We start from the raw sequence: 22710 nt of genomic DNA on the forward strand, positions 1-22710 counted from the left end.
ACCTGGAATGCGCTTCCAGAGAATGTAATAGGGCAGAGTACGGTACTGGGATTTAAGAAAGGATTGGACGGTTTCCTGCTGGAAAAGAGGATAGAGGGGTATAAATAGAGGATTTCTGCACAGGTCCTGGACCTGTTGGGCCGCCGCGTGAGCGGACTGCTGGGCATGATGGACCTCAGGTCTGACCCAGCAGAGGCATTGCTTATGTTCTTATGTTCTTAATAATAATAATAATAATTTATTTTTTTATATACCGCCAAAGCCATGATAGTTTGAGGCGATTTACAATAAGAGGTGCTGGACAAACAGCGAAGTGGTACAATACAGAGAAGTGGTACAATACAAAGTCATCGTATTTGAGGTACAGTGATACATTATAAGATGATTAGGTTACAATCGATTGAACAAATTTGTTTTTATTGCTTTTCTAAAACTGAAGTAGGATGAGGAATGCATGATAATGTTACCCAGCCAGTCATTCCATTTACCTGCCTGGGAGACAAGAGTTCTGTCCAGGAATCTTTTGTAGCGGCAGTCCTTTAAGGATGGGAAGGAGAACATTCTGAGTGTGGACCTAATAGGACTGTCCAGATTAAATTGAGAAACCAGGTACGTAGGGGCCAGGCCAAAAATTGATTTATAACAAAGGCAGAAAAACTTGAACAAAACTCGTGCTTCCAGGGGCAGCCAGTGAAGTTTCTGGTAGTAGGGGCTAATGTGTTTTCATTTTCTCAGCCCAAAAATTAGACGAACTGCCGAATTTTGAATGATTCGGAGTCTTTGGAGGGTTTTTTTGAAGGTTCCCAAATAAATGATGTTACAGTAGTCAAGTGTGCTAAGAATGGAAGATTGAACCAGTAAGCGGAATGAAACTGCGTCAAAATATTTTCTGATGGTTCTGAGTTTCCATAATATCGAGAAGCATTTCCTAACCAGTAAATCTGTGTGTATATTTAGGGTAAGGTGGCGATCCAGAGTCACTCCCAGGATTTTTAAGGAATCTTCAACAGGGAAGGCCTGACCATTCACTAGTGCTGCTGCCTCTGTACCCAGAGGTTGTGGGATTGAATCCCAGGGCTGTGCCTTGTGTTCCTAGGCAAGTCACCTAATCCTCCATTGCCCTGGGTATAAAATAAGTATCTGTGTATATATATAGTATGTAAACTGCTTTGAGTATGGCTATAAAACTACAAAAAAGCATGTATGGAGGCAGTGTATGCTAATCTACTTCATGCATATTCAATGTGAAAATCCTGAAAACATGACTGACTGACACTCTATCAGAACAGGTATAAGGACTATTGGGTTCTCTAATCTGATGTGTCCCAACTCTCCCTGACAGCACCCCTAGCTGGTCAAGATTTTTGGGTTACTACAATAAATATACATAAGAAAGACTGCATATAGTAGGTCTCTGCTTTATGTATATTTATTTCATGCATATTAATTGCAATCCTGAAAAACCAACCAGCTAGGTATACCTCCAGGAGCGAGATATATAAAGCACTGCTATGTTTCATAAACCAGCTTAAAATCATCCACTATCACCACCCATCTTGTCTTATTTAAGTAAAAACATACAACAGGGATCATTATCTTTTGCTATATTTGTAACAATAAAAATGGATGTTTAAAACTTGTTAATTTAGACAGTAAGGCCCGAATTCTGTAATAAGCACCTAATAATAGGCACCTATTTTCAAGGCGCCCAACTAGATAGGTGCCTATCTAAACTGAACGACAAGCCCATTTAAGTTTTTTAATCAGCAATAATTGAAACTTAGGCGCCTATCAAGAAAGAGCAATTCTGTAACAAGACGCCTCTAAAAACAGGCGCTATTCATGTTAGGCGTAGGTGTGGCTACGTGTTAGGCGCCTTGTTACAGAACCGCTGCTCTTAAACGTGCTTAAGCGCTTGCATGGCTGCCTAACTTTTAGTTGTCCCTAGAGCTAGTCTATTTATTGGGTGCCTCCAAAATAGATGCCACTCAGCGCGATTCACTAAATTGCAGCCAATTGTACTGGAATCACGCTGAACGGTGCCTATTTCGGCACCTAACTTTTGGGCTCTTCTTATAGAATTTGCCCCTATTTTTCTTCTTATAGAATTTGCCCCTATTTTTCTCCATTCAAAATGATTTTAATACACATTCCTGATTTATTTTTGTCTTATTTTTTTCAATTTATTTTCCTTTTTTAGGTTCACTAACACTTCTCAATAGAATTATGAATTAAACACAATATGTGAACTTTACAATGATTGATGTCTGGCTTCCTTTAGCAATAAATAGTTTTATTCTTTCATATATGTCCAGGAAAAAATGAAGGTATACTGGCACATTGACTGACAGATGTTAATACATTTGTTGAAGCTCATGTTCTTGAAAAAAACAAATTCCTGCCATCAAAAATGCTTAACCAAACTTTGATTCCATTTATTTAATATTACCTAAATAGGTTTCTTACATGAAAATCTCTGCCTCAAGGAAATAGCACTGAAGTAGACTGCATGTACTGCAAATGAGAGATCGAAAAACAAAATTCACTAAAGGCTATTACTGTATTAATTCATTTCCTTAATAATAGCATCATTCTATACGATTCCAATTCTTGCATCCTGTAACACAGAATGTGCTGTATACAAAAAATGAACAGTGATTCAATTTAAAGGCATATTCAAATAAGTACATTAAAAAAATATCGGCTAATCTTGGGCTGGGCTCAGTAAATAGAAACATGATCCGAGAATAAGAGCAATAGAGAGGTGATTTATTTTTAGTGCTATGGACAGCATTATAATTGTAATAACCTCAGTCAATTGAACAGCCCCAACCACCCATTAAAAGCAGCACAAATGGCTTAGATTTACTAAAGTGCACTACCATGTTGACATGCTTTAATACTTATTGAAATATGCTATTTACTACAGGCCCCATTTTATGCTGAAGAATCTATTCATTAGAAACATACACTAGTGTGAGTATCTTTTCTTTCCTTTCCATTCCCTCTTGGGCTCGGTGAGGTTGTTTTGTTTGAATTTTCAGGGAGTAAAATGGACTTTCATTGGTCTGCCTGGGACTGGGTCCTAAATGTGCTGTGACTTTCCTTATTGGACTGTTTTGGATTCCCCTGTTGTTATTCTTCTCATCCTGTTTTGTTGTATCTGATGTGCCCAGTTCTTATGTCATGACTGGGTGGAAGCTTTAATAAAGATATTATTAAAAAAATAAAAATAAAAATACACTAGTAAAGTGTGCTCAATATTTGTTACATTGATTTGTGAGGAATATGCACATAAAGCTTTACTTAATAACATTTTCGCACCGCCTTTCAACTAATATCAAAGCGGCTTAAAATAAAACAATTTAAAAAGCAACATTACAATTCCAGTCACTGCTTCTCCCAACATACCAGTTCCCTTAGTCAAATTACCAGTTCTTTTTGTTTACTATTCTTTTAGTAATGGGATTTTAAACTAACAAAAACTTCCTTGTATAGAAATCAGTATGACTCAGTAATATACATTCATAAAGATCACAGACAAAAACATTAAAGAAGGAAATAATAATACACTCATCACATACCAGTCAGAGTGGAAGTATAACCTAATGCTTAGCATAGTAGGTCAAGAACCAGAGAAGCCAGGCTCAAATCCTACCATTGCACTTTGTGATCTTGGGCAAGTTACTTATCCCTTTATTGTACCTCAGATACAAACAGATTCTAAGCCCTCCAGGGACAGAATGTAACTCACCTTGAGCTACTATAGATAAGGGCATAAGCTAAATCAGTGGCGGACCTAGGGTATGTGACACCCTGGACCAATCATTTTTTAACACCTCCCCATATACAAAAATATTTATAGTAATAATCCATGAAATGAAACAAATGGTCAGAAAAGAAACAAGCAACTAGCCTTGCTTTTCCTTCCATAAACTTTACTCAATTGGCAGCCTCAATCTTGAGAAAAAAATATTGGGTTTCATGAACTTTCCCTACGTTTTTCTTTTCTTGTTTGAGTCCTGCTTGCCAGCAGACTTCAGGCCACCAGCAGCATCAATCACTAGAAGATGCTGCTTTTGGCAGATCTGGAAACTTTCCCTCTCTGCTTCAGCTTCCTGTCCCCGCAGAGGCAGGATGTTGCAGAGGGAAAGCTTCTGGGCTGCCGATTGCAGTGTCTTCAATTGACTGACACTGCTAGCAGCTCAGTCTGCAGGCTGGTGCTGATGGCTGAAGCATTGGGGGACTTAAAGGATTGGAGGAGCATCCCCCTAAGAGCTGCGCCCAGGGCAGACCTGACACCCCCCTCCCCTTGCCTAGGAAGGGGATTTTGGTCTCCAAAAGTTAGTTTAAGTTAGTATTAAATTTAGTCCAATAAAAAGATTACTTTATTTCTATTTTCTATTTATAAATGTTTATCAATACAGCTACAATACTACTTTATTCTAAAGCAACAAAAAAATTTTATTTTTCTACCTTTTGTCATCTCTGGTTTCTGCTTTCTTCATCTTCTCTTCACTCTGCATTCCATCTAGCGTCCACCCTCTTTCTCTTCCCTTCCATTTTTCTGTCTACATTCCTTTCCCCTCTAGCATCTCTCTCTTCTCCTTTCATTCCCTCCTTCCCACCCCAACCCACCCCATGGTCTGGCATCTGCTTCCCTTCCCCCCATGCCCTGGGACCAGAGCTGGATTAAAGGATAGGCCCAGTAGGCACGTGCCTAGGGCCTGAAATTGTTAGGGGGGCCCGCTGAAAGAGGGCAAAGAGAGAACTTTTTTTTTTTTTAAACGGCGATGGGCGGCACTTAAGATCAGCAACGGGCCCCCCCCCCCCGGCATCAACAGCACTTCAGATTGGCAACACGATACTCGGCCCAAAGCTTCCCCTCTGACGCAGCTTCTTGTTTCCAACCTTCCAGTTCACATCAGAGGGAAGCTTTGGATTGAGCATTGTGTTGCCGATCTGAAGTGCTGTTGGTGCCGGGGAGGCCCGTTGCCAATCTTACTTGTTGCCAAAATCGGAAAGAAAGGTGAGGGGAAGGGAGGGAGAAGGGCCTGGGATGGAGGGAGAGATTGAGAGAAGGAGGCAGATGATGGAAGTGGGGAGAAGGGGAGAGAGAAGAGGGTAGATGGATGTCAGTTGAGAGGGGAGAGCAAATGCTGAATGGAAGTGGAGAAAGAGAACACATACTGGATGGAAAGAGGGGATAAAGAAAAAGGACATATGCAGGATGGGGGGAAGAAGATAAGAGTTAGTGAGATAGTGGAGGGGTGAAGGAAAGGAGTGGCATGCTGTGGGTAGACACAGTGAAAAAAAGGAAACTGAGGACTGAATAGTAAGAATTTAATTTAGACAGAGGCAGCAAATAGAAAAGGAAGACCAGAGAAGAAAAGGAAAGGGAAGAGAGAGGAGAGAGAGATGCCAGAGAACAGGGAAGGAGACAGAAATATCAGATCTGAGTGGAGGAAATAAGAAGAGAGAGATGCTAAAAACCACAGGGGGGAGGAAAGGAGAGATGGAAGGAGAGAGATGCCAGACCATGAGGGAACAGAGGGAAGATGATGGATGCCACACCAAAGAAGGGGGCAGGAGGAGAGATGGCAGGGGGAGACAGTGGATGGAAGAAAGAGAATGACAAGAAGATGAGGAAAGCAGAAACCACATGATAAAGGTAGAAAAAGTTATTTTTTTTTGCTTTAGGATAAAGTAGTATTGTAGATTTGTTGATAAATGTTTAGAAATAGAAAATGGAAATATGGTGATCATTTTATTGGATTAATTTTAATACTAACTTTAAGAAACCAAATTTCAGAAAGATGTTTTTTGTGATGAACCCTCGTGAGCATGGGTACAGTCACTAGCCGTCTGCTCTGGAGTCCCATTCACAACAGGGTTCATTGCACATAGGGTTACCATACGGCTCCAAAAAAAAGAGGACGGATTGAGATATCCAGGTTTTACTTCCATTGAATACAATAGAAGTAAAGATGATGATAGAGACATCCAAGCTTTACTTCCATTGAAAGCAGGGATGCACAGACTCCATTTTCTGGAGTCAAATGGTAACCCTAGCTGCACAGTCATTTTGGACACACATCTAGAAACCCCCGGTTCATTTGGATGGTGAGTTGCTCCAAAATAGCATGCTGATTGGCCGCACCAACCTGCGCAGCTGATGTTCACCTCTCATGTTACCCCCACAGTTACCACGTTGGGTTATCATAAATGGTTCCATTCATCCACTCACGATACACTTTAACAACAAGAGCCTGTAAACAGTTCACAAACTCCGCCATTTCCAAAATGCTGCCACCCTTGGCCCAGTAGCTGATGAGCATGCCTTTTTCAATGTCTGATAAATCAAACTTTTTCCCCATGGCAGCCACAGTTGCTATATTGGCAACTTGTTGGCATCCCACCTTATATACCCACAAAGTCTCTCCGTGACACGTGCATTCATTCATTGGCTATTCATCCCCGAAGTCAGAGGTAAGCGGTGGTCATAACTGAATTTAACAGAGGGATGCAGACTGCAAGCTATAACAATCCCCAGCAGCCCTCACTGGTTCACATTCATACAAACAAGCTTAAGGTTTCAGCTTTGGTTTTGGCCAAAACCAGATGAAAAATTTCAACTTTGGCTAAAAGCATTCAGCCAGTTTCGGTGGCAGTTTTGATTTTGGGCAAAATTAAAAGAAGCAGTTTCGGTAGGCCTCTTAATACATTGGTTAGTCTATAACAGTGATCTCAAACTCAAACCCTTTGCAGGGTCACATTTTGGATTCGTAGGTACTTGGAGGGCCTCAGAAAAAATAGTTAATGCCTTATTAAAGAAATGACAATTTTGTAATGAGATAAAACTCTTTATAGTTTATAAATCTTTCCTTTTGGCTAAGTCTTAATAATAATATTGTAATTTATAGCTAAAGAGACATATGATCAAGAAACTGTTTTATTTTACTTTTGTGATTATGATAAACATACCGAAGGTCTCAAAATAGTACCTGGCGGGCCGCATGTGGCCCATAGGCCACGAGTTTGAGACCACTGGTCTATAACATCTTAATTGTCTTTGTCACAAATCTTCCAGACCTTTCGAAAATATCAAAAGGCCTGCATTAAGGTCACATTGTTTAGGTGATTAAAAACCCTCATAATTAACCTCAGGTTCTGAAATCCATTTTATTTAGTAAAACAGTACGAAAAACATGGATGGAACTCTATAAATAATCAATATTGCTTTAATACCATAGAAGAAAAGTGGATGAGGCATGACTACTGGCTTTTATGTTTTATGTTTATGCTTCTGGTAAGAGAAAAAGTTATTAAGGCAACATAAAAAGAAAGCAAGGAACATTTTGTGGAATTTTTTTTTTTTACATTGTTCTGTACTAATAATATTGTTTTGAAATGTTTCACTATAAAACTAAGGGCCACTTTTGCAAAGCTACAATAGCGAGTCCTGGTGCAGCAAATGTGACACGGGTCATATAATTATATGCACATTTAGACTAGTCTAGTTGATTGAAGGTACAGAACTAAATGGACTGTGCCAAAACATTGTTAGTCTGTATGACAGGAAATAAGAAGACGTGTAACATATAAACACAATATCCCATAGCAAAACATGACTTGCCACTAAAGAAACACTTGAAAGGAACAGTAATTGTGCCCTTTTGGTAAAAGTAAAATTGGATTAAATTACAAGCCAGCCCTAAATTTAGCACTTAGACCAAAAGATGTTAACCAAGCTAAACATAGCCTTTGGAAAAAGAAAAAAAAACACTCAACAATGAATGCTCTGATTAAAACAAACCATGCAAGGATATATGCATAGGAATAACTCCTTGTTGCAGTACTAGGAAAAAGTTCTTACAGCATATGAATGAAAACACACACACACAAAAAAAAATCATTCCTTCTTTTTTATTCTGAATGTATTTCATTTCTGAGATGCTTAAGCCTTTCAAGCTTTTGGAACTGCTTTTAACTAGCCATTTGCAGTATTGTGAAACTAAGGGGCCTTTTTGCTAAACTGCATTTTGCAGTTATACATGAATTAATTCACACTTTTAGTGCACAAGCGCTGTAACTGTTACCACACTGACCTGATGGCATGTACTGTTCACTGCAGTTGGCATACAGTACTTTATCAGATTAAATAGGAGACAGTATGTGCATCCACACTAACCATCAATATACCATCCAGAAAAGTTTTATTCTGTGTATTAACTGTATTAGAACATGCTGGGATTATTGCTAACAGTTAGCATGTTGGCTTTGCACTTACCATGTATTATTTTGCCTGTGGTAAATGTAAAACTTTATCCCACTATAGTAAGCAGGCCCCAAATTTATTAGGGCACTGTTGTGTTGATTTCCAGCAGGACCCCAAACAGGTGTCGTTTCAGAGAGAATTACAAGAAGCAGGGGACACAGTCCTAATAAAATAATATTTTCATATTGATAAAGAGTTGGGGAGGGTTAAGGTAATCTGTAGAGTGAAAGATCTGATATAATTATGGGTGGACATTTCTTGGGTTAATTTGTTTACAATTGTTCTATAATTAAAATAAAAAATGTGCAGATTTAAATATAAGAAAATATACAAATTAAATATGAGTAAGAAATAAAAATTATATCTTACCTGCTAATTTTCTTTCCTTTAGCCCATCATCTACCAGCAGGTGGAGATAGAGAGTGCTGAATTGATTCTGTCTTATTGGATGGAAAGCATCCTGGCCAATTAGTATGCTTTTGCCAAAGCAGAAGGAACTGGATACCCACAGAGAAAAAACTCCTTTCCCATATAGGTCAACTTTAAACATACAACTAATGAAACCAACAACCAACTACGAATTCCGACAGTGTGGAATACTGCAAAACCTCTAGCGAGAAAAAACAAGTGCTGAATTACCTATAGGGTGGGGCTCTGGATTCATCTGCTGTGGCTAAAGGAAAGAAAATTAGAAGGTAAGATATAATTTTTCCTTCTTTAGCACCAGCAGCAGATGAATCCAGAGACTAGTGGAATTTAGCAAAGCAGTTCTAAAATAGAGAGGGGAAAGGACATCAGCCCCACAAAGACTGACATGCCCAAAGGCAGCATCTGAACATGCCGCTATCTCCAATATGAAATGCCTGAAACTAGAGTGCAAAGAGGACGAAGTTGCTGCTCTGCAAAATTCCTCTAATGCAAAGGATTTGGACTCCAACCAGATACACTGCTTTAGGGAAATAAATAGTAAATGCTGCTGGAAGTTGCTACAATAGCTTTCTGAAATTAGCGCGCCACCATAGCTGGGGAAGTAGTCACCCCCAATAAAGCTGAGAGAAAAGACCAAAAAAGATAATCTCTAAGGCTAAAGTCAATGGTGATTGAACGATAACCTAGTAGTCTACAAAAATTGAGCGGCCCACAGGAATGAAACTGCTGAACTTAATCCTCTTCTCTGAATGAAAGCAGAAAGAGACACGATGGACCACTGGTCTGATCCAGCAGCGGCAATTCTTCTGTTCAATGAAATGTCAAAACCACCCTTGGTAGAAAATGAAGGCATTGATTTTACCAATCTCCCTGCCACACAGGAATCCCAGAAATGGATCTCTAACTGAAAGGGCTTGCAACTCTGAAACCCTGCGAGCTGAAGTTAAAGCAACCAGAAAGCACTGTTTTTATAGTGAGACCTTTGATCGTCGCAGTGCCTAATGGTTCGAATGGTGCAGACTGAAGTGACAAGAGCACCAGATTATGACCGCAACCCAGCCAGGGTTTGCGGAGGACAAGCATGAGACAGTTGACTCCACATTAAGACCGCACCACGTCTGTCTGCAAAGCCCCTGTATGTTAAGGCATCAACAGCTGCTGCATCCAAAGCCACCTCTATGGACCGCAGCAATAGTACCATGCCTTTGGACATCACCTATAAGGCACACCTGTTTATGTCATCTGTAACACCACCATTGCAGGACATAGAATCTTGGAACAGGAATGTGTCCATTCTGCACCAGAAGACGGAAAAGCACGAAGCCATACAATAGGATGACACTTATGATGCAAAGAGGCCCGCACTGCATAGGAGTGCTATGAGCAGGCCCTTGATCTGTGGTATCCAATAAACTCAGCAGGTAGAGAGGACAGAGGTCAACCTTGGAGCCGAAGAGTAAATTCCAGAGTAGCCAAACTAAAGAGCAATTAAAGAAATTGTTGTGCCTGAGCACCGATTGGCTCAGACACTGACAGGAAAGTAAGGTGTGACAGCTCAGACCCCCCCCCCCCACACACACACACACACACTCAAATTAAAAATATAAAAACAAAACCCAAAATGAAGATTGGCAGGAGAGATGGCCACTCTCTCCTGTCGCATCACTCAATCACCCAACACTGCTAACTCCCCTCCCCCAGCACCAAGCAACGTGCCCCCCCCCCCCAGACACCCCCTGCGCTCTAAAAAGAACCAGTAGGTTGGCTAGCTAGGTGTCCCCAGGGGCTTATCCTGCTAGCAACAGACATCTGCCATGCAAGTCTGCATCTTCTCCCAGGCAGAGGTCCCACCAAGTGGGAACCACTGGGACCGAGCTTCCAAAGATCACTGAGCAAAAATACCTGAAAATAATAAAACCGCAGAGAAGATAAAAAAACACTTCTGAGCAACTTGCTTACAGAAAACAAACTGAGGGAGCAGGAGCAGCTGGGGAAGGAGGTGGAGTTGGAAAACATGAGTGACAGTTTTCCGCAAGCAACTTGCTGATTCAGATTCAAGACCCAAGCATTCAGGACCACTAGACACATTGCACTAGGAATTTCACTCCACAGGGAGAAAATGTGAGGGGCGTTTTATGCAATTAATCATGTGATTAAAAGTTTTAATTGATATACAGCCATACATACATATATTTCAAGAGGTATGGGGGGGGGGATGGAGAGGAGTTGGGCTCTCCTTACTACATCACTGTATGTGTGTATATATATATGTGTGTGTGTTCACAATAAAGAACGAGAACTTTTATGCATATTTTAATCTCCATCAAAGAATGGACACGTAGCAGTTTCTGTGCCCACAGCATGACTTCAATAGCATACATATTCATGCACGTTTTCCTTCGGTAAAAACCATTAGGTTTAACTTTTCAGCTATTCTACTACAAGTAGTGTTAAAACTTCACTCCACTCAACAGATCTGTAGCTGCTGACCAGAAGGCTATAAAGTTATAGTAAAGTATCTGAAGCAGAAGCCATTCTTCTTCCCTCCACCGACCCGACCCGGGTCCTTTGCATCTAATTTCCTTCCAAATCCCTCAAAGATTTTATGAAGGAATCAGTAAGAGACACTTCACCATTCCCCCACCCCCACCCCCACCCCAGGTGGACTGAGTGTCGCTTGTTTTACAGCCCTTTCCCGTAACGCCGAGGGTACAGCCGACGATATAGATGGGCTCTTAGTTCCCTCGACCGCAGGGAGTTGCGGAGGAGGATTTACTCCGTACCGTTGCCAGTCATTTGTGAGGAGTACAGAAAAAGAAAAGAACTTTCCCCCGGCTCCGCTTCCCCGCACCCTTTCTTTCCGATCCGGGCACTTTACCAACGCAAGCGCTATCAAAAGTTAGTCAGCAAAAAAAGCCCGCGCATTCTGGTTAGTCAGTAAAAAAGCCCGCGCATTTTATTTTGCCTTTCAAACACCCCCCTCCCCCTTCAACAACGCTCAACCATATGCACGCTATGCAGACGGAGAGCACGGGGGGGGGGGGAGAGCACGGGGGCGGGGGAGAGCACGGGGGGGAGAGCACCGGGGGGGAGAGAGCACCGGGAAGGGGAAAGCACCGGGGGGGGAAAGCACCGGGGGGGGGGGAAAGCACCGGGGGGGGAAAGCACCGGGGGGGAGAGCACCGGGGGGGAGAGCACCGGGGGGAGAGCACCGGGGAGGGAGAGCACCGGGGGGGGAGAGCACCGGGGGGGGAGAGACCGGGGGGGGAGAGACCGGGGGGGGGAGAGAACCGGGGGGGGGAGAGAACCGGGGAGGAGAGCACCGTGGGGAGAGCACCGGGGGGGAGAAGAGCACCGGGGAGGGGAGAGCACCGGGAAGGGGAAATCACCGGGGGGGGGAGAGAACCGGGGGGAAGAGCACCGGGGGGAAGAGCACCGGGGGGGAAGAGCACCGGGGGGGAAGAGCACCGGGGGGGAGAGAACCGGGGAGGAAAGCACCGGGGGGGGGGGGAAGAGCACCGGGGGGGAACCTCACCCTGTCCAGGAGCTCGGCGTCCCGCTGGCGCAGCCCCTTCTGCTTGCTTCGGGGAGTCTGAGTGAGCGCGGCGGGGAGCAGCAGCAGCAGCAGTAGCAGCAGGCGGGGGTTGGGGCTCTGCATCCTCCTCCCCGAGACGGCAGCAGTCGGTCGAGGGAAGCGGCCGGGTCTGCCGCTGCTAAAGCAGTGAGGCGCGTCGTGTCTGTAAGAGGGATAATGAATGGCTGCTCTTCAAAACCCTCACTCCACAGGGCAGAGGAGGAGGAACTCCCTCCTCGGCTTTAAGGCCAGACCGCGGTTACCTAGTGGTTGGAGGAAACTTGGGTCCCAGAGTCCCAAGATAATTACTGTACAGTTCCCGCCTCTGACCTTCGTGGCTAATCGTCTGGCAATGAGGGTAATCAGATACGGGAAAGCCAGAATGAAAGATTCTCCCAAATCAAGCTGAGAAACTGCTTCAAGAACTAAAAAACAACAACCAATAAACCGCAACTACATTCTTCTATAGGGAATTTTGCTTTAGTTTAAAAAATATATATTTTTTTTAAGATCTGTAACTCAAGTAGCCAGGACTCGAGCACGAGTTCGTGGCACCTAAAGAAGAATTATCATTTTCATTCACAATCCTACATACATTTGTTACCATAGTTTAAGCAAATTTAACAGAACTTCTGTTGGGTGCTTTTACTGCCTTTTCCTTTCTGATGGACCAATACTATATATACTGTACATACATACAAAATTGTTGCACCCAATGCAGTAGCCAAATAGAATGCAAATACACTGTGCACAGAAAGTGTATACTAACACAGGAAAGCAAACTAGACTACTATATTTTGTGCACCTGGAGTTGCATGCCCCTACATCCGCACATGTGCTGGAATGCTATTTGGTGCATGCAATTTTCTAGTACTAATACACTATATATGTAAACAATAACATTGCTGAACGTTATGATGTGTTACTTATGAAGGAGTGATAGCCTTGAAAAAAACATTGGAAACACATGGGTGAAACATGTCGGTGTATCTCCCCTGTCTGATCTAAGACCATACAGCTAAGCACTTATAGTACAAGTATTAGAATCCAATAGAACGTATGAATAAATATAAGTTTAAAAGAAGTCATAAAATGATGATTTTGCCTGTGGTTTCTTACCAAATGGGCATGTTACTGGTTTATTTTCAAGGGTCCTTTTACAAAAAGTTAAATAGTATTCTGACAAAATTTATTTGGCTTGGGAAAAATGCGAGAATTGCTCTAGTATCTTTACAAAAACCAATTGTGGAGGGTGGGGTAAATTTTCTCAATTTTTATAGGTATCATCAAGCCTATATAATGCGTCAAGGTATGTATTGGATCATCCCTGAGCTCATGGAGCATCTTCCAGATTGGCTATATCTAGAATGGAAAATTATGTCCCCTATGCGACTATCTCATGCATTAAGTATCAGACTACCTAAGGACAACGTAATTTTATTGGATACATGGAAAACAATTAAATTTATTGAGAAATTAACAGATGTTCCGAAATCTACTTTGCAGTCCTTATGGTTGAACTCCAAGATTCAAGTAGGAGGTGCTGGGATCGCCTGGAAGAATTGGATGCAGGCAGGTATTCGGACATTGGATGATGTTATATCTAATAGGAAACTGCTTGATTTTTCACAGCTGCAACAATCATTTGGTATTTTAAAGTCTCAACATTATAGGTGGTTGCAGTTGAAGCAGGCTGTTCAGAGTGGGTTCCCTGAATGGAAACACTTATTATAGCTTGCAGATCCTTTGCTACCAGACAGATTTAGTAGGACATCAGGCCACCCAGTGATACAAATTAATTTCTGAATTTTTGAATAAGAAGCCAAAAAATAGCCTTAGAGATATTTGGAGCATCGAGAGAAAACCGTATATTTCTGTATCTCGTTGGCCACGAATTTGGACTTGGAGGTTGAAATGTACAGAGTCAGCATCTATGAGACAAACTTGGTTATTTTTATTACATAGGATTTTTTGGACCCCCAGTTCGTTTACAAAAACTAGACACTTCTAAGTCTAATAGATGCTGGCACTGTCATATTAATATAGGGACTTTGGATCATCTGTTTATATTTTTGTCCATTGATACTTGGTTTCTGGAAGTCAATTTGGGGACAAATTAATCTCATTCTTGAAGCAGCTAATCCCTTATCTTATGAAGCTGTAATTTGTGGTACATTACTACATATTAAGCCTACTTTAGATAAGTGTAAAAGTCGCCTTTTCCTGATTATGACAGGAATAGCTGTTCAATTGATTACACAGAATTGGAAAAATCATGATAGGATCAATTTCACTTTTTGGTGGGTAAATGTGTGTACCACATATAAGTATGAAAGGATGATGGCAAAATGTTTGGGGACTAGTAAATCCTATAATGATGTATGGAGTCCATTGACTAATTTTATTGCATTATAATAAGGGTCATGTTTCTTTCTTTATCATTAGATTTCCTTACACATCCAGGGAGGGTGGGGGGAGGGAAATGTATTTTGAATAGTTAAATTATTTATTTATTTATAATTTGTAATCACATCATATGTATTATTATATTAAGAGTGAAGATGAGGATGGGAGAAAATGATTGTTTAATGTAATAATTGTATAGTGAATAGTGTGTTTTGTGCAGTTTTTTCTGATTTACCATTTGTATTGCACTATCGAAGTTTGAAAATCAATAAAGATTTTTTTAAAAGTCATAAAAAGTATAGAAAGCTATACAAGTAAATCTAAAAAATAAATCGATCCAGTGACGATTTGAGGCATAAAGTCACCCACTATAAGTGAATGCTGAGTGGGAGGTGGCCTCGCTGAGGATCGGGGATAAGACAGTTCATAAAACTTTTGTATGAATAAGGTGGTTATTATATGCTACCTATAGTCTGGCATACATAAAGTGCTATAAGAATAACATTCCAGCACAAATGGGCATACAACTCCAAGTGCCAATAGCATTTTTGTAGTACCAACCATATTGTGTTGCATGTGTCAACAACAGTCCTACACTTTTTGTTCCAGCACATCCCCTCCTCAGCTCCCCATCCATAGGAGCCAACTTATAATAAAAGATGGTGGTAGTGTGCTACATTCAGCACAAGTGAATGCTCCCTCATCGGAGTTTGCTCATTTTGGACATCCATGTCCTCCTCATCACTGTCTTTTTTTATCCAACCTCTTCAAGGAAGCCAGAAAAAAAAATTGCACTCATAATCTGTATGTGCAAAGTAAAAAGAAGAGACAGACATTAAATTTAAGCTAACAAATGCAATTCTCCTGAAGAAGCTCCATGCAGAGTGAAACGGGGACGATCCGTCGAGCACTCTAATTTCATCATAAAATCTAGCAAGAAGAGTACATCATTAGCTGTACATAAACCCAGCTGGGGAAAACAAAGCTTAAGTACAAGAGTTAAATAGAAAGCTTGTTTTTTCCTAGAATTGATTGTTACCACATTGGAAAATACATTAACTTATCAACTATAAACAAAATTTAATGAAACTTAGCACCAAATAGAACAATCTGGTATTTACAAAAAGAAAACTATAAAAGTACAAAAAAAGAAGAAAGGGACCAATGATAGTTTGCATCAAAGCTATATTGACAAGACTAGTTCTAAAGTCATAAAAGCCGCAAACACTGGAAGTAACTTTTCCCCATAATAAATGATATACCAGAATGGCTGTTTAAAGAAATAATAGAGATATTAAATGCAAGGATGTAAAGTCCATCTATATTTGATAGGGTGATTAGTTGATGAAATTTCCACTAACATTGACTAAAGAATTCACAAGCTAACCTTTCACTCCTCCTCAGACCTTGCATTAAAGCCATCACTCTAGTAAACCTTATGCTCAGCCTTCTGGTCTTCTGTGCACTTTGGGCTCCATTTATAAAGGTGCATTAGGGCCTTAACACGCAGAATAACGCGTGCTAAATTGCCCCGTGCGCTAGCCGCTACCGCCTCCTTTTAAGCAGGCAGTAATTTTTCAGCTAGCGCGTGCTAATCTTGTGTGTGCGCTAAAACCATTAGCATACCTTAGTAAAAGGAGCCCTTTGTGTCTGTTGAACAGCTAATGCTTTCATTACCATGAGATTTAAATGAGTTGTGTGCTGATGTCTACCTGAATGCACAGATAGCTTGTGCGCAAAACCCATTTTAACACTGGGTACCCACGATAGTACTCAAAATTGTGCACAAACGCCTTGGGCCTCGAATGTGGAGTAAAGGTAAAGGGGATGGGACTTGATATACTACTTTTTTGTGTGTGTGGTTACAATCAAAGTTATTATTCCCCAAGAAACCAATTAATGCAAATCAGCAGTGGCGTACCTAGGGGGGGGGCGGGGGGGGCGGGCCGCCCCGGGTACCAGCCCTAAGGGGGTGTTCCCGGCCTTGCCGTTCAGTCCCCCGCCACCCCCGAAGGACCGCTCGCCCCACTGACCTTCCTGCACCATCTGTGAAGCAGCCCGCAGCAGGATCGCGAAGTCAGCGTCAGCATCCCTGCGCTGCTTCCTGCGCCGCGATCCCGCCCCACCCTGAAGGCCTGATGCCCCGACCCACCCCGAAGGACCGCTCGCCCCCCTGGCCTCCCCGCACCACCTATGGACAGCCGCAGCAGGATCGCGAAGTCAGCGTCAGCATCCCTGCGCCGCGATCCCGCCCCTCCTCTGACGTCAGAGGAGGGGCGGGACCGTGGCGCAGGGATGCTGACGCTGACTTCGCGATCCTGCTGCGGCTGTTCATAGGTGGTGCGGGGAGGCCAGGGGGGCGAGCGGTCCTTCGGGGTGGGTCGGGGCATCAAGCCTTCAGGGTGGGGCGGGCGGGCAGGCAAGCAGGCTTTCAAGGGGGAGGGGGTGACAGGCAGGCAGGCAGGCCTTCAAGGGGGGACAGGCCTTCGGGGGGGGGGGGTGCAGGCCTTCAAGGGGGGCAGGCAGGCTTTCAGGGGGGTGCAGGCCTTCGGGGGGGGTGTAGGCCTTTGGGGGGGTGCAGACCTTCAAGGGGGTGCAGGCCTTCAAGGGGGGAAAGGCAGGCAGGCCTTCAAGGGGGGGACAGGCCTACAAGGGGGGGATAGGCCTACAAGGGGGGGGGGACAGGCCTACAAGGGGGGGGGACAGGCCTTCAAGGGGGGGTGCAGGCCTTCAAGGGGGGTGCAGGCCTTCAAGGGGGGGAAAGGCAGGCAGGCCTTCAAGGGGGGGACAGGCCTACAAGGGGGGGGACAGGCCTACAAGGGGGGGACAGGCCTACAAGGGGAGGGACAGGCCTACAAGGGGGGGGACAGGCCTTCAAGGGGGGGGTGCAGGCCTTCAAGGGGGGTGCAGGCCTTCAAGGGGGAGACAGGCCTTCAAGGGGGGGAAAGGCAGGCAGGCAGGCCTTAAAGGGGGGACAGGCCTACAAGGGGGGGACAGGCCTACAAGGGGGTGGGACAGGCCTTCAAGGGGGGGACAGGCCTTCGGGGGGGTGCAGACCTTCAAGGGAGTGCAGGCCTTCGGGGGGGGGGTGCAGTCCTTCAAGGGGGTGCAGGCCTTCAAGGGGGGGAAAGGCAGGCAGGCAGGCCTTCAAGGGGGGGGACAGGCCTACAAGGGGGGGAGAAGCTACAAGGGGGTGGTACAAGCCTTCAAGTGGGGGACAGGCCTTCGGGGGGGGGTGCAGACCTTCAAGGGAGTGCAGGCCTTCGAGGGGGGTGGTGCAGGCCTTCAAGGGGGTGCAGGCCTTCAAGGGGGGACAGGCCTTCAAGGGGGGGAAAGGCAGGCAGGCAGGCCTTCAAGGGGGGACAGGCCTACAAGGGGGGGGGGAGAAGCTACAAGGGGGTGGGACAGGCCTTCAAGTGGGGGACAGGCCTTCGGGGGGTGCAGGCCTTCGGGGGGTGCAGACCTTCAAGGGGGGGACAGGCAGGCAGGCCTTCAAGGGGGGGACAGGCCTACAAGGGGAAGGGACAGGCCTTCAAGGGGGGTGCAGGCCTTCAAGGTGGGACAGGCAGACCTTTAAGGGGGGACAGGCCTTTGGGGGGGGACCATGATTTAGAAGTACACAGAGGGAAGGGGGTGTTCAAAGAGACATGCATATGCCAAACTTTGGGGGGGGGAAGAAATAATGGGTCTGAAAATAGAGGAGAGGGAGAGAGATGATGGACCATGGGATTTAGGGAGGGAAGGAACAGAAAGGGAGAGAAATTGGACACAAGGGATGGTGTGGAGGAGGGATAGAGATACTGGATAGGAGGGTAATTAGGAAAAGAAATGGAGAGATGGTGGACTCTGGGATGGTGGGGAAGGAGGGAGAGATGCCGGATGAAAGGGTATTTAAGAAAAGGTGGATCTGTGGAGGGAGATAGGGAGATGAAAAAAAGGAAAGATACCAGACTTCCTGGGAAGGGAAGGGAAATGGAAAGGGAGGACAGAGTTGGCAGATGGATGGTTAGCATGCAGAAAGAAGGAGACCCTGGCAAGCAAGTTATCAGAAGAAAACCAGAGCCTTGGACCAACAAAATTTGAAATATAACCAGACAACAAAAGGTAGAAAAATTAATTTTATTTTCTGTTTTGTGATTATAACATGTCAGATTTGAAATGTGTATCCTGCCAGAGCTGGTGTTGGACTGCAAACATGAGCTAGGATTTAACAGAAAGAGGAAAAGTCCTTTTTGTTTCTTTATTTTATTTACACCACAGCGCCAGTGTGGTTAGGAGAAGCCAAAGGGGGTGAAAAAGCTATAAAACCCACCAGGAGTTTTGAAAAAAATCACCCAACTGGGCAGGAAAATCGAATTGAAAAACCAATTCAATAGGGCTGAATCGAATCAAAATTTTTTTTTCCTGTATCTGGCAGCATTAGTTTGCGCTACTGTCTTAGACTTTAGGACCTGGGATTGGGGAGAGATGGCATCCTCAGTACTTTATAATGCAAGTGAAACGAGGATTTGGTCAGACTTTTGAAGGGTCTGCAGAAAAAAAATATTGTATAGGCCGGGGACATGAGACAGCAGGAAATGGGAACTTTTCTTCCTTCTATTTTTGTGAATGGAAAGGCTGAGGATGTCAGAGAGGTCAGTTAAAATATGTGCTTTATAAGAAAATATAATAATGTGTTTTATAAAGTTTATAGCATAGCTGGCCTACCCAGTGAGGTGTTCCTAGTGGTGATGGTGGCAGCGTGTCAATGTGTTGAGAGGAAGAGGTGGTCTGGGAAATTCTGCTGAGCAAACTACGGGCCCATTTCCACCCCCCAGTTAGTCCACTCCACTCAACTGATTCACACACTGAGTGGGTCTTTGGGTGTTGTTTTGGGATCTCTTCCAGTGGTTTATCTCCTTCTGGTCCAAGGAAGGAAACTTTGTTATCCTTAGCATTGACCTACAGAATATGTTTGTAACAGCGCTGCTTGTGTGGCATTAGGCTATGTAGTGATCGAAAGAAAAAAACAGACCTTTGCACATTTTTGCACTATATGGTGGGTGTATGAGGAGATTCACATTTCCTGCACAGCTAAGTCCATGTGAAGTTACCTTGTGCTGTATTTGACATCTAGCAAGGTCTCTGTTTGAAAGGAAAGATCTAAACTTAAAAATGAAGTGGCCAGAAGTTATGGTAAAAGCAGATAGTGTAGCTGGTTTTAAGAAAGATTTGGACAAATTCCTGGAGGAAAAGTCCATAATCTGTTATTAAGACATGGGGGAAGTGTCTGCTTGCCCTGGATCGGTAGCATGGAATGTTGCTACTCTTTGGGTTTTGACCAGGTATTAGTGTCCTGGATTGGCTACCATGAGAATGGGCTACTGGGCATGATGGACCATTGGTCTGACCCAGTTAGGCTATTCTTATGTTATGTTCTCATCTGTAGGGGCCTTTGTTTTCACTTCTTATTTTAATGTATTTTTTTTCTGGGAACTTATCAGTGTTTTTTATAATGGGAACAAAAATGGAAGAGAATTAATGTGTGTGGAATGGGGGGTAACTAATTTCTTCAGCTAAATAATTCAATCCACTTCAAACAGACATAGGAGAACTTGTGCACCATTCACACACCCTCCAACCAAAAACGTCAAAAGAAAAAAACTGTTCGACAACCTCCTAGCCATTCGAGCTGCAACACTCGACCCCCAACTCTACAACCAATTGATATCAACCACAGACTGCAAAACCTTCAAAAAGAAATAAAAACCCTTCTATTCAAAAAACACATAAAACCGAACTAACACAATCAGAACTGTCCCAAGCATCACCTGCAACTACTCCATATGTACTTCTAATGTCATGACAATTTAGACATAATTTATGTTATGTTATGTTTGGAATAATGGTTACATATATGAGGTTCAATAAAAGAAAATTTTCACTGCCTGTTTCTATTCTGACCATTTATTCCATTTCATGGTTATTGCAAAAAAAAAAAAAAAAAAAAAAATTTTTTACATGGGGGGGGGGGGGGGGTGTCAAAAAATGATGGGCCCCGGGTGCCACATACCCTAGGTACGCCACTGCAAATCAGAATAAATTGTTCCTCATCATGACAGGAGTAGCCATGCAGCTGATAATGAAAAATTGGGATAATTTAAATTATAGTTTCTGGTGGGAATCATTATGTCAGATTTATAAGTTTGAAAACATTTATTCTTTACCGAGGGGACATCATAGCAAATTTGAGAAAATTTGGGGCCCGTTAACAAAATATTGTAAGATATGAACGTGAATTTTATTAGCATTATTTCCCTTTGATTCATGAAAGATTGTTATACATATCCAGGAGGGGTGGGGGGAGGGCTAGGGTGGGGAAGGGGGTTAAATAGCTGTATATTATTTATTGGTATAGAGTGCAATATGTTATATTACTTGATTGATCATATGTTTGCACTATGTATTTGATTTTAAAAATGAATGAAGAATATTTAAATAAAAACAATCAAAGTGCTTTACATATTTTTAAACAGCTGCTTATTGAGTACCCGGGCAATAAGGTGTTAAGTATCTTGCCCAGAGCCACAAGGAGCTGTAGTCAGAAACCAACTTATAACCATTCCTTCACCCTCCTCCATCTGGAAGTGTCCTTTTAAAATATAGAAATTATGTATTGTTAATTTTCTGGGTAAAAAAAGTGCCAGGTCAGGGTCAGCGTGTATTTCCAATTTCCACTTCAATTGTAATGGAGAAAAGGAAGTAACTTCAAAAAGGTTCAAAGGGTGTGACATGATAGAAAATCACCACTTTTATCACTTACTGTTAGAAACAGAAAATGAAGGCAGATGAAGATCAAGTGGCCTTTCTAGTCGGCCTAATCGTGCCATCTACTATCCCCTCCTCTCCCTTCATAGAAATACTTGTAGTAGGTTTCCGGGTCTCGTTGCGTCTTCTCAGGTAGAAACCGACATTTCAGCCACCATGCTGTGGCTTTCTTCAGGGTATTCTGTGAGGTCTTTAGTTTGTCTTTGGCAATAGTGGGTTCACTGACCTGATTGGGAACAGGGCAGTCCACCAATTTGAATTTTGTCGGGAAAGTCAGTTGATCTCTTTTTCCATAGAATGGAAATTAAAATTTACAATAAAACAAAGTCCAATGAAGTCTAGGATTTATTCACAATTTTGATATATAAATTCCCAAGGCAGTGAGAGAGATAATTAAGCAGTTGGATTGAATGTCCGGTGTCCTATCGCATTCCTTTTAAATACAATATTCTCATTCATCAAATACTTTCAAGTGGTCTTCCTTCCTTCTTATTTCGTCTCCTGGTTTCATATTTGCCCCAAAGAACCTTACGCTCATCTCAACAACAGTTATTAGCCGTTCACTCTTTTCAAAGATTATTTCTCGATTTTCATAGGAATTATTCGTTCTCTGTCATGGTTCCCACCCTCAGGAACTCCTTACCTTATTACCTCTGCCCTGAAAAATCTTTTGTGATATTCAAGACGCAATTAAAATCATATAATTTTACTCTGGCTTTTTGCTCTTAACCCCTTTTTTTCACTCAGTCATAACTGCAGGCAATCTTCCTTCCCCGGCTTTTTAAAAATTAGATCTTAACTTGCGTGGGCAGAAACCAAATATGTGTGTTGGCAGTTTGTTCCAGAAAAGAGGTCCTTGGTATTCAAAGGTAGCCTCAAACATCTTCTGTCAAACTTGTTGAGGTGATGGGAAGGATAGTTTGAAGTACATGTATTGTGATACTCATGAATTGAAGAAGGAGCATGGGACTTTAATACCAGAAGTTAGTCCATATGAGTTTTCTCCATAGATCACTTTGTGAACTACTACTATCAATTATTTCTATAGCGCTACCAGACGTACACAGCACTGTAGAGTCACAAAGAAGAAAACAGTCCCTGCTCGAAAAAGCTTACAATCTAAACAAACCATGCAGGCTATCTTGAATTGGATTCGCTTTTTCATTATATCTTGCTCATCTTACTAAGGGCTTTGCAATGTCCTCCTCTGCCCATG

At 42.9% G+C, this 22710-nt stretch overlaps 1 protein-coding gene across 2 annotated transcripts in view; it reads right to left on the reverse strand.

The window, feature by feature from the left end:
• CTHRC1 (collagen triple helix repeat containing 1) overlaps positions 1 to 22710 on the reverse strand; it is a 55886-nt gene that overhangs the window by 20781 nt on the left and 12395 nt on the right. Inside the window, exon 1 of one of the 2 annotated variants that reach the window (XM_033933162.1) lies at positions 12243 to 12540. The exons of the other annotated variant lie outside the window; for it this stretch is intronic. Within the exon in view, the coding sequence (XP_033789053.1) occupies positions 12243 to 12365 (123 nt within the window). The 5' untranslated portion in view covers positions 12366 to 12540. Of the gene's footprint in view, positions 1 to 12242; positions 12541 to 22710 lie in introns of those variants that run through there. 2 annotated transcript variants of the gene reach the window in all.

This window comes from Geotrypetes seraphini, chromosome 2, assembly GCF_902459505.1.
Source record: "Geotrypetes seraphini chromosome 2, aGeoSer1.1, whole genome shotgun sequence".
NCBI classification, from domain to species: Eukaryota; Metazoa; Chordata; class Amphibia; order Gymnophiona; family Dermophiidae; genus Geotrypetes; species Geotrypetes seraphini.